Genomic DNA, 12176 nt, shown 5'->3' on the forward strand with positions numbered 1-12176 from the left:
AAGTTTAACAGCTCCAATAGTTATGGTACTTGGTCTAGTTCTGAATTAACTTGAAGGCCAAGGCAAATCACATTCTCGGATTGTGACAGATCCATCTGAGGCCCTCAAGACTTATGGTGTAGGAGGGGGTGCCTGGGTGGCACAGTCGGTAGGGTCGTGAGATCGAGCCCCCTGTTGGGGGCCCTGCCATGAGCATTGCGCAGGCAGCCTGCTTGAGAGTCTCTCTCCCTCTCCCCACCGCTCACGCTCTCTCTCAAATAAATTTTAAAAACAAAAACTTATGGTGTAGAAATGGCTTGTTTTATAAAAGGGAGAGTGACCCAAACAGGGAAGTAATTTGCTCAAGGTCACATGGCTTGTCAGTGTCACAAAGTGGGATTCCATTGGAGGACGCCTGGGTTCCAGTATCTGTGCTCATAACCAGCTATCCCCGGCCGCCCCTCCAGCTGACACCCACCGCACTAGGAAGTGGAAGGCTGAGGTGCGTGTTCAAGATGGCGACATGCCTCCCCCCATGGACACACGGAATCTACAGTGAAAAAAAAAACACCCAAACCAGCAGAACAACCCCTTCACATCTAGCACATGAGAGAAAAAAAATCACAAAGTGGGTAGGAAAGGCTGAGAAATCACTTCACCATTAACCCCCCACACCCCTACCCCCTCACCTCCCCACCCCAACTCTCTCACCCACCCCCCCAGCCCCTCACCCCTCCAACCCCCTCACCCCTCACCCACCAACCCCCTCACCTCCCACCCCTCAACAGCAACCGACAATTGGGAGGGAACTCAAAAACCCAGAGCTTCAACCTGAGTTGGTACCCCATAGTGAGCACCCCAACTTTAAGATCCACTCCTGAAGGACAAGCCCCCCAAAACAGCTACCTTTGAAAACCAATGAGGCTCAAGCCCCAAAGACCCGTGGGGCTGCGGCAAACTGAGAAACAGCTCTTAAGAGAACGCACACGTGGACTCACTCACCCCACGCCCAGCGCAGAGGCGGCCTTTGGAAAGTGCTCGGTCTTTCTGTGAGAGAAGCTCACTTGCTCATTTTAAAGCGTGGGCCTGGGGGGAGGGGGGCAGGGGCCTGCTGGGATACTCTCGGGAGGAAACCGGCAGGTGCTCTCTCTCTGCTGCCTCCTGGGCATCTTGGGGGCGCCATCTTCGCGTCCCCCCCTCCCCCGCTCTGCTCCCCAGAGACGAGCTTCTACCCACCTCTGGTGCCTGGTTTTTACAGTGACCCGGGTTTTGCGGCGGTAGCCCAGGGGACGCCCCTTGATCTCCTGGCTCTGGGCGCCGGGGGGGCCCCGTGTCCCCGGGGCCCACGGGACTGTAAGCGCTGGAGCCGTTCTGGCCACTGCATAGACAGCACACCGCCACGTAACCCCGTCTTTCTGGGCGAGCGCCTGCCTGCTTGGTCAGGAGCTTGGGCCTGGCCACCGACTGGGGTCTGCGGAGCTGCACGCAAGGAACGCAGGCCGGTGGAAGCAATCGTTGTACTCTCGGTGGGGCTGCAGCTGTCGGATAGCTTCAACAGCAACCACCCTCGGGGCACAGCAACAGGCAATGGACCCAGAACTCAGTCTTCCGGTGAAAGGGACCTGTTAGCCAGTCATCACTGCTGCTGCCCGAGGCTCTGGCTTCCGATCAGCCTGAACCTAGGTGTGCTCTGGGACACTTTGGGACACTGACAGGTCATGGCGCACCCTCAACCACTGGGAGTTATGAAAAATAAAATAGGCGGCTTGGACAATCAGAAAGGTTTGGGAGAGAACCAAGAACCAGGGAAGGACTGAATGATGAGTTTCAAGAGTCACGGTGCATAGTTAACATCTTTTTTTCTTGTGATTGTAACTTTTAAGATCTATTCTCTTAGCGGCTTTCAAATAGGCATTACAGTAGTATTGACTCTAGTTGCCAAGCTGTCCCTGACATCCCCATGATTTATTTTGTAACTGGAAGTTTGTACCTTTTGAGTCCCTTCACCTAGTCCTTCCTAACCCCCCACCTCTAGAGAACGCCAATCTGTTCTCTGCATCCAGGAGTTTCATTTCATTTTTTAGATTCCATAGATAAGTGAGATCATATGCTTTTTTGTCTTTTTTCTCTTATTTCACTTAGCATCATGCCCTCAGGGTCCATCCATGTTGTCACAAATGGCCAGATTTCATTCTTATGACTGAATAATATTCCATTATGTGTATGTAATGGAATATATCTCACATTTTCTTTATCCATTCATCCATCCATGGACATTTAGAATGTGTCTATATCTTGGCTAGTATAAATAATGCTGCAGTGAACATGGGGGTGCATATATCTCTCCAAGTTAGTGTTTTCATTTTCTTCTGACAAATACACAGAAGTGAAATTGTTAGATCATATGCTTGTTCTATTTTTACTTTTTTTGAGGAACTTCCATACTGTTTTCCATTTTTTTGTCATGACGTATGGTGATGGATGTTAACTAGACTTACTGTGGTGATTGTTTTGCAACATATACAGATATCAAACCATTATGCTGTACACCTGAAAGTAATAAAATGTTATCTGCCAATTATACTTCAAAAAAAAAAAAAAAGAAAGAAAAGGAAAGAAATGGAAGGCTGATCCTGAGGGCGGTGGGTGGCAGCAGAGCAAAGGCTTCTTGTCAGAAGGGCCTCCCCCTTCCTCAGTGGGGCATTGCCCAGTTCTTGGTCATTTCTGCCATCTCCAGGCTCCCAACTGTGGCCAGAGGGGAGTCGTGCCAGAAGAAACCTCGCAGCGGCTACTGATGTGGGCCCCAGGGCCAGAGAATGTTGCTGCTCGGCTACTCTGAGGGCACAACTGGAAGAAACATCCATATTGAGGTGGAAAGGCTCCAAATTAGAAATCAGAACATGTACTAAAAAGCACCTTTGTAGCCAAAACCTGAAGCAGTGAAACAGCATTATGTTAAATCCCTCCTCCATAAATAGCTCTCCGAAGGACCTTCTACCAACTTGCTTTAGTTACTGCTTGATGTTGAGTCATCGGTTGGGAAATGTTTTTAAACTTAGATTCTTGTCACTTGGGGATTAAGTAGTTCACCTCGTTATACGTGACATATTGGAAGGAGCAGAGAGACCTGGATTCTGGTTCGAATCTCTTTACTAGCAGCATGAACTTCTGAATCTCAGGCTCTGCATCTTTCAAAGGCAGAAATTCACATTGCCTCTTACATTCTAGTTCCCAGAGTTGCACGCGCGCCTCCCACGGCCTCGAACACCCTCCCTTGACTCTCCACTTGCCTGGTACCTTGAGTTATTGAAGGTCTCCTGACCTTCAGGAAACGTTGCCTTGACTTCAACGTCCCTTCTGCACCCACAACCTGTACAAACATTACCCTTTTCACATCATAGTGACAATGAACTTACTTCTCTATCATATTTTTGGCAGGAAAGACATTTTATCTCTGCATTCTCAATGTCTAATATACTTATTGACTAAATTTATTTACAGCTTTTTAAAAAAGGTTTTTATTATTTTTTTTTAAAAAGACTAAGAGAGTGTAGGTGTGAGAGAGAGCATGAGCAGGGGGGAGGGGTTGGGGGAGAGGGAGAAGCAGACTCCCCGCTGAACAGGAAGCCCCATGCAGGGCTCGATCGCAGGATTCTGAGATCATGACCTGAGCCGAAGGCCAATGCTTAACTGATTGAGCCACCCAGGTGCCCCAAAATGCTTTATTTTGAGGGAGAGAGAGAAAGTGCGAGGGGAGGAGGAGAGGGAGAGAATCTTAAGCAGGCTCCATGCCCAGTGTGGAGCCCGACATGGCACTTGATCTCACGACCCTGAGATCATGACCTGAGCTGAAATCAAGAGTCAGACACTTAACCAACTGAGTCACCCAGGTGCCCCTAATTACAGCTTTCTTACGAACTGTACAGTGCAACATAAAAATGTTATTCATAAATTAATCACTGGATTACTGAAAACAAACTAGTATTACTGAAATTAGTACTAGCATGTATCTTAAAAAAACCCCACAGATCTATAAAGTTATTATACAAGTTTTAGGGCGCCTGGCTGGCTTGGGTTGGTGGAGCACGAGACTCTTGATCTCTGGTTTGTAAGTATGAGCCCATGTTGGGTTTAGAGGTTACTTAAAAATAAAATCTTTAAAAAAATGATAAGTTTTGAGTAAACACCCTTCAGCTTAGTTCAGGTTCTTCCAAATACTTGCATAGTTGGTTTATGCTCAATTTTCATATACAAATGTACTGAGCAAATACAAATGACACGATGTTACCCATAAAAGTTGGTAGAAGAATTTTATTGTGTGGCTTATGTAGGTCTTTGCATTCTACTAACAGAAAAGCATTTTTCCACATCTTATTCAACCTAACAAATTATATATCTGTGATCTTATCTACATGGCTGCAGTATTACACTATATTGAAGAAAACCTTCCTTTTACTTGTACGTTGGTGCAATTATACAGCAGATCTCTCTTTGTCCAGAAAATAAAAATATTCTCAATCTCAACTTAAAATGGAACAAAGACATTAATACCAAGTTTCCTGCACCACTCAGTAAAAGATTGCAATAAAAACCAGAACAGTATGCTGCTTAATATACAAGATGATGAGATGTCTGCCAGTTTCAGTCAAACCTCTGTAGGAATGATTTAGCATCTGGGTTTATTTTTACTGCTGTTTTCACATATGACAAGTGGAATTGTACCATAATGAAGAATAGTCACATTCTTCATTTGCTCAAGAGACTCAAATATTGGACTCTAGCACAGGAAATATCTCTTGGGGCTTAGTAATATACAAATGGGTAGAAAAAAAAAACTGCCTTAGGAAAAATTTCACAATTGTCTGACTAAACATCTGAAACGTTTTTATCACAGCTTTCATATATTAAAAAAGTTTCCTCCAGAGATGAAGCTTATTTATGACATAAAACCTAGTCGCTATCATCTGACCCATGTTCTGAGCCCCGATCCGAGGCCTCGTTGTTGGATCCCTCTGGTTCGGATTCATTTCCAGAGCCGTGGCCAGAGCCCTCATTATCTGAGCCTCTCTCGGAATCGTGATCGGACTCGGCGCTCGGAGAAGCGGGGCGGGAGTCCATGTCTGAGCCTCCAGAGCGGCTCCTCCCGGACTGCACAGACTCATTGTCAGACTGGTCAGAACCCGAGGGCCTTCTCTTTCTGGCTGGCTGGTCACTGTCTGAATCCTCATCTGACTGCTGTCTGCGGGGCCTCCGGGGGCTCCCGGCCTCGCTGCCAGACTTGTTCTGGTTCTCATCAGAATCGCTCTCTGAGGAGGCCCGCTTCTTCCGCCGCTCGCCCTCATCCGAGTCGCTGTTGCTGGTTCGGTGATGCCTGGTAAAGACAAGGGCGGGTTAGACAGACCAAGGGGAGCTCAACGAGCACAGAGTGCTTTCAAAACATCAGGGCATTTACTGTTCTATTTCTTGACCTGGATGGTGTTGACACAGGTGTTCATTTTGTGGTACTTGTGCCGTGTCCTGTTTTGTAAATTTGATATATTTCACAGTAAAAAAAAAAGGATTATAAGGAAAAAAGAACACGGCACTTTGATTATAACACAACATTTAAACAATAAACGAGGACTCTCATTGGCTTATATCAGGCACCTTTCATCAGAATGAAGCACTTCTCAATTTCATACATAAAATTATGAAAAGGAAGGGATAATTTATTTCTATAAACAAATTCATAGCAGCAGAGGTGAAACCCAGGATCTTGCTTGGCTGTAGACTCTGAGGAATTAACCCTCTCCCAAGGCTGGATGAGTGGGACTTGTCCCCATCCTATCATACACCTGAAGAGCAAAGGCACTGTTTCTAACCACGACCTGCACTAGGGCCCTCCACCAACACAAGACTTACTTAAGAGAAGAAGCTGGGGCTAAAAGGCTTTTATAGCTTGCTTACTTCTGCTCTGAGGTCCCCTCTTCTTATCAGTTGATGGGTTAAAGGGAAGGGGACTTGCACCTATGCTTGGAATGCTGGTGGCGCCCAGCTGGTGGCACCCAGGAAATCTTGGCTTCCTGGAGCCTCTGGGGGAAAGACCATTCCCGTAACTGCTGTGACAGTGGCTCACAGCCCAGAGCTTTGGACAGGAGGACATACTGCTCCTGCGGCATATTCCTCAGTTTTGGTCTCCAGGACAAAGATTCCAGGAAAGGAATATTAAATCCCACAGGGTTCAGTCTAAGAAGAGAGAAGACGATGAAATATATCCCTCTGTTCGGATATGAAACCATCTCTGCATGACTAAAGAAAGGCTCTTTGTGCTTAAATCTGAAAGAAGAAATCTAGACATACAATATGTAACTCAGGTCACCCTGGGTGGACATGAAGAGTGACTAAGAAGTGGACACTGTATATTCACTCTGTGTATATGCTAAAGGCCAGTGGGCCTCCTGGGATCTAATTCCCACCATTCTACCTGGCCAAATAAGCAAACACTTCGTGATGGTCAGGACCAAGTTTAACTGATACAAGTGGCTCAAATCAACATGGTCTTGACCTCAGATATAGTTTAGCAGTAGCTCAGCCTGTCACATGGACCCTTCTGCCTACACATTTTAACAATGCTCATTCTAAAACCAGACATCTCATTGCTCTGCTCGTGCATGCCTCTCACCACTGGCCAGGGTAACACCGTGGGCAAAGGGCAAATCAACCCCAATGTATGTTAGCCAGTGCCTTCAGAGAAACGCGGAACTGCCAAGTCTTTACAGATGGTTCCCTAAAGCTCGCTACCTATGAGGCCAGCACCCCCGCCAGCACCCTTAGCTCCCTCGACATGCTAACCAAGACTCAACTCAAACAGCCTTCCTTTTACGAAGCCTGTCTCCTACAACCCTCCCCTCAACTCCAAATTAGGTATAGTCCCCAGAGAGCAATAAAGGAAACTATGTGATAACACTTATTTCACGATAATTCGGTTTTTGGTTTATCTGTTATTCTCCACTGCCTCTAAAGCATAAACTCCTTGAGGGCAGAGTCTGACTCTTTCCTCTGTATCCCTGGCACTCAGCACACTGTCTCAGAGAATTCTCAGGGGATGTTCAAGTGACTGTGGAATGAATGAATGAAATGACGGCCATCAGAAGAAATACACAGTGTGGTACAGCATTCAGAGTCCCACTCTGTGAATCCAAGTTGGGGGGAACCTCCAGCTTGAGGGACAAGTTTAGGACAAGTAAAATCAAAGACTACTTTTCCAGGTGTGCCATGAGCTAAAGGAGAGTACTGGACAAGTCGTCTAGGAAAGCCCTTCACGGAGCAGGCAGAGCTGAGTCACCACTGCCCCACAATGGAGGAAATGGTCAAGAAAGTCCCATCCCCACGTGAGCAGGATCAGGCTACTCTAACAGTTTTAGCCGGTCTGGTAGTGTAGCAAAGTGATACATTCCATTTAGAAGGATGCCATCCAGAGCTAGAGCATATTAAGCTAAGTGAAATAAGTCAGTCAGAGAAAAACAAATACCATACGATCTCACTCACATGTGGCATTTAAGAAAGAAAACAGATGAACATATGGGAAGGGGGAAAAGAAAAAAAGGGAGAAAGAGAAGCCATAAGAGACTCTTAATAACGGAGAACAAACTGAGGGTTGATGGAGGGAGGTGGGTGGGGGATGAGCTAGATGGGTGATGGGCACTAAAGAGGGCACTTGTGATAAGCACTGAGTGTTGTATATAAGTCATGAACCACTGACTTCTACTCCAGAAAATAATATTTCATTGGATGTTAACTCCCTAAAATTTAAATAAAAAATAAAAAAATGAAATAAAATAGCAAAAAACAGTAATAATAAAATATAGTAAAATAAAAGAAAATTTCACTATTGAAAAAAATAGAAGGATGCCATCCAGCAAATTTCAGCTAATATCCATGGAGAAATAAGATTTCAAAATAGGTTTTCTTCTCTGAGGAACAAACGTGTGACAGGACAAAATGACAGGGTTAGAATAAGATGTGTGTTGAGGTTTCTGACAGCTTTGACATTCTAAGAAACTGGAGGGAAGACATCTGGCACAGTGACCACTTTTATCTTTCAATAGAAGAATACCCTAAGGGAACAATTCCTACCCTTCATCAGCAATTTTAAGTTTATCTTCGTCTGAAGAATCATCACTTGACGATATTATGGCTTTCGATTTTATTTTGCCCTTCATTGAAGGAGGCAGACGTTCTGGCTTAGGCTAAAGAAAGAAGACCAAACAAAACAGATTATTCAAGACTCTGAGGTTACATTACATTAGGACGTCTTATTAAACTAAGTTTGAAGTGTAATGATAACAATCAAACAGCAGCCTAATACATTTCAAAAAGAAGCATTTGTGCTTGAAGAAACTGCAGGGAAAGCATGTATTCTGGTGGGGGCGCCTGAGTGGTTCAGTCATTAAGTGTCTGCCTTTGGCTCAGGTCATGATCCCAGGGTCCTGGGATCGAGCCCCGCATCGGGCTCCCTGCTCTGCGGGAAGCCTGCTTCTCCCTCTCCCACTCCCCCTGCTTGTGTTCCCTCTCTCGCTGTGTCTCTGTCAAATTTAAAAAAAAAAAAAAACAAATGAATGTATTCTGGTGTAGTGCAATCCTTCCTGCCAACAACGGGGATGAAAACCACAGTATTATAAACTTACAGCCTTCTTCTTCTCGGCTCTTGGAGGACGGCGCTTTTTCGGTTTGGGGCCATTTTCGGTTTCGTCATCGTCAGATCCTTCTTCTCCCTTTGGAGGTCTTACATAGCGGACATCAAAAGAAAGTCTGTCAAGAATCACTCATACTTACAAAGTCTAAGACTACTTTGTCATTGACACATTTTCTTTTCTTTCTTTTTTTTTTTTTTTAAGATTTTACTTATTTATTTAACAGAGAGAGACACAGCAAGAGAGGGAACACAAGCAGGGGGAGTGGGAGAGGGAGAAGCAGGCTTCCCACCAAGCCGGGAGCCTGACGCGGGGCTCAATCCCAGGACCCTGGGATCATGACCTGAGACGAAGGCAGATGCTTGACAACTGAGCCACCCAGGCACCCCAATCAACACATTTTCATTCTGAATACTATTCTCTACATGTGCTCTCAACCATACTGTCCCTCCTCAAGGGCAAAGGCCATCATTTATAATTGCTGCACACAGCTCAGGAGTCCGCAAACACCATGGATTTATGTGATGTCTACCAAATAATTACGTCTCTGTTAAGTCCTCTTATTAATCTAAGGTAAGCTTGAATCTTGCACTTGGTGGAGGGATAGAGGATGGGACAAAAGACCCAGACTCCAGACCTTACATCCTTCCTCTCCTCTTCCTTCCTTCCCAGCTACTCATTCCGGGCCTACTGAGGTCCTATCATAGCTTCCATTCTACAGGTCTGTGTCTGAATGAATTCACTGGGTTCTTTGCTAAGTAGAGGCAGCAAAGGGCTGGGAAGAACAGGTCTCGCTAAGATAGCCAACTAGAGGTTCCTGGACAGGGGAGCACCACGAGAGAGGAACAGGACAGCTCAGGGGCACCTCCAGGTGAGGGACGGGCAGGATACCACTTATCTTAACAGCAAATGGCACTAGAAGATTCAAAGGCCCTTCTTTTACATTAATTCACATTTTATACATCTAGCAAAACTTGAGGTAGGCATCATTATTACCATTTTACATAACGGAAACTGAGGCTCACTGACTTTCCTAAGGTTGCACGTGGACACTTAGTGTGGACATACCCGGTTTTCTCATTCTAAACTGCATACATCTTCCCATAAATAAATATTACAATTTTGAAGACATCAGAAAGGCAATGATGACTAACTTGCAGCTCTCACAGGGAGCTGTGGAGATGTGTGGCGACTCCAAGTACTCGGGGGATTTGGTGTGGAGGGGTCTTTCTTAGGATTATTATGATTAAAGTAGGAAGTGGGGGAACAAAAGGCTTCACTGTCTGCAAAGATCAAATGATCACCAGGTTTCATGAATTCTAACACAAGAAAGATTCAGGTGAGAGGTTGTCTGTCACCTTCATGAGGCTATTCACAACACACTGGTAATACCTTCTCCTCTTTTTCTTCTTTCTCTCACCACCCTCCTCTTCTTCGCCTTCTTGTTCACTACCACTGCCCTTTCTTCTCTTCTTCTTTTTGGATATAGGCAGGTCATCGTCGGTATCATCATTGACAAATTCATCAAACTCTCCTCCCTTTTTAGAACGCTGAAATCCAAACAAGACTACAATCAGTTCTCTCCTGGCTGGTGGAATAAGGCCACATCCTATCAGTCATTTAACAAACAAAGGATCTTTTGTTTTACCAAGTTGCAAGGAACTTGTATTTGATGAAGCCCAATGTTAAAGACTTCTAATTAGGGTAAATTGCTCAGATATCAAAAATCATAAACTACTCAGGCCACTACAAGGTACAGCGTTACTGGACTAACCCTGGAATGAATTTTTTTTTTTTTTAAAGATTTTATTTATTTATTTGAGAGAGCATGAGAGGGGAGACAGTCAGAGGGTGAAGCAGAATCCCCGCTGAGCAGGGAGCCCGATGTGGGACACGATCCCGGGACTCCAGGATCATGACCTGAGCCGAAGGCAGTCGCTTAACCAACTGAGCCACCCAGGCGCCCCCTTGGAATGAATTTCTAAGGATACTACTGAAAGCACTGGGTTGGAAGACTGTCTCTTAGCAAAGGAGGAAGTCAAACTTAAGAACTAAGCACTGAGTAAATACAACCAATGATACTCGCTTCTGGGAGTCAAACGACAGGGACTGCGGCCACCAGTATTAGCAGGGGTCCCACCTTACCCGTCCACCACCACCACCTCTCTTCTTTTCTTTTGTTGCTTCGGTCTCTCCAGTAAACATAAGAATATTTTTGGTCTTCTCTACATACTGGGCCCGCTGTTCCAAAAGTTTCTTTTGCTCTTCCTTTTCTCTGAGACGTTTCTCTTCCTAGGAGGGAAAAAGAGTAGGAAAACACTGCATCAAAATGTTATGTTGAAAAAATATCATGACGACCATCAGAAGGACTTCTTTTTTAACATACAAAGTGTATGTATGCACACAATTCTTTAGTTCTAGTATAACTGCAAACACAATAAGTACCTGTTCTTTAAGAAGTTTCTGCCTTAACAGTTCCTTTTCTTGCTCTTGTTTGGCCCGTAACTCCCTTTCTTCTTCATCTTGTTTACGTGCCCGGGCCACGTGGTACTGGGCCTGGCTCAGTAAGTCAGAGCATTGCCTACAACATTTCAGATTCAGAGAGACATGAATGCAATTAGTATTTTGTTCAAAAACTCAGAGTATCTGTTTTCCTTACACAAACTAAAAAGTCTGAAGCAGGATCATTCGCTGATATCTAAGGGATATTTTAATTAGCAAAATTAACTTAAGTTTCTCAAAGTCAAGACTGTCAATTACAGTAACTTTCCAAATTATAAGCGTCCTCTCCAAGCATAAATATAAAGATTTTCAACATTCTCTTCACATGTGACTCAAAAGAGTCAGGATAGATAGAAAAGTATTTTCTCCACACAACTTAAATACTTGTACTAAATTGACTTTGTCATATTCCCTGAAAGGACCCTTAGAAAAAAGCTTGACCCAGGCTGGGGAGCCCCACAGAGGAGTGGGAAAGACTGACCCCTGGAAGGCTACCCGATGCACACTGACATCACTGCCTCACCCAAAGTCACCTTCCAGAAGTAGTAACATTACCTGGCTTCTGTAGCAGCAAGGGCCAAATCGAATCTCATTTTGTCTCCCACTTTACTCAAGTAACTGAAGTATCTAAATGGAATGAGAAAATAAAATACTTCACTTAAAAAAATTCTAATGAAACAGGCTCTTTAACATTTTTAATCCACTTTACAAAAACAGTCTGAGAATAGGTTTACTGACTTACATGAACCTGTTTGATACATGAAAGGCTATCATCTCAATATAATTATATATGAAACGCACTTAAAAAAAGACTCATCATTATAACACTCAATATGTTTAATAAAAAACAAGTCCATGAAGTTAAGTAGTCATATTTAATATTATCAGTAAATTCATAAATAACCAAAAATCAGCTCAAGCAACAAGTATTTACTAACCACGGTATTTACTAAATATGTCAGCATGGAGTTTAGGAGGTGTAGGCCATGAAAACACAACTAATGTACCAGGAAAGGCAAGGAA

At 44.4% G+C, this 12176-nt stretch overlaps 1 protein-coding gene across 1 annotated transcript in view; it reads right to left on the minus strand.

Annotated features, from left to right (window-relative positions):
- Positions 1–4272: 4272 nt before the first annotated feature.
- CTR9 (CTR9 homolog, Paf1/RNA polymerase II complex component) overlaps positions 4273–12176 on the minus strand; it is a 28926-nt gene continuing 21022 nt past the window's right edge. The window contains exons 19-25 of the mRNA XM_034995027.1: positions 11709–11780; positions 11097–11232; positions 10797–10943; positions 10044–10201; positions 8646–8742; positions 8095–8207; positions 4273–5350 (exon numbers count right to left, since the gene is read on the minus strand). Coding sequence (XP_034850918.1) covers positions 4930–5350; positions 8095–8207; positions 8646–8742; positions 10044–10201; positions 10797–10943; positions 11097–11232; positions 11709–11780 — 1144 coding nt within the window. The 3' untranslated portion in view covers positions 4273–4929. The remainder of the gene's footprint in view (positions 5351–8094; positions 8208–8645; positions 8743–10043; positions 10202–10796; positions 10944–11096; positions 11233–11708; positions 11781–12176) is intronic.

Source organism: Mirounga leonina, unplaced genomic scaffold (genome assembly GCF_011800145.1).
Source record: "Mirounga leonina isolate KUSES-001 unplaced genomic scaffold, KU_Mleo_1.0 Mir_92, whole genome shotgun sequence".
In the NCBI taxonomy this organism is placed as follows: domain Eukaryota; kingdom Metazoa; phylum Chordata; class Mammalia; order Carnivora; family Phocidae; genus Mirounga; species Mirounga leonina.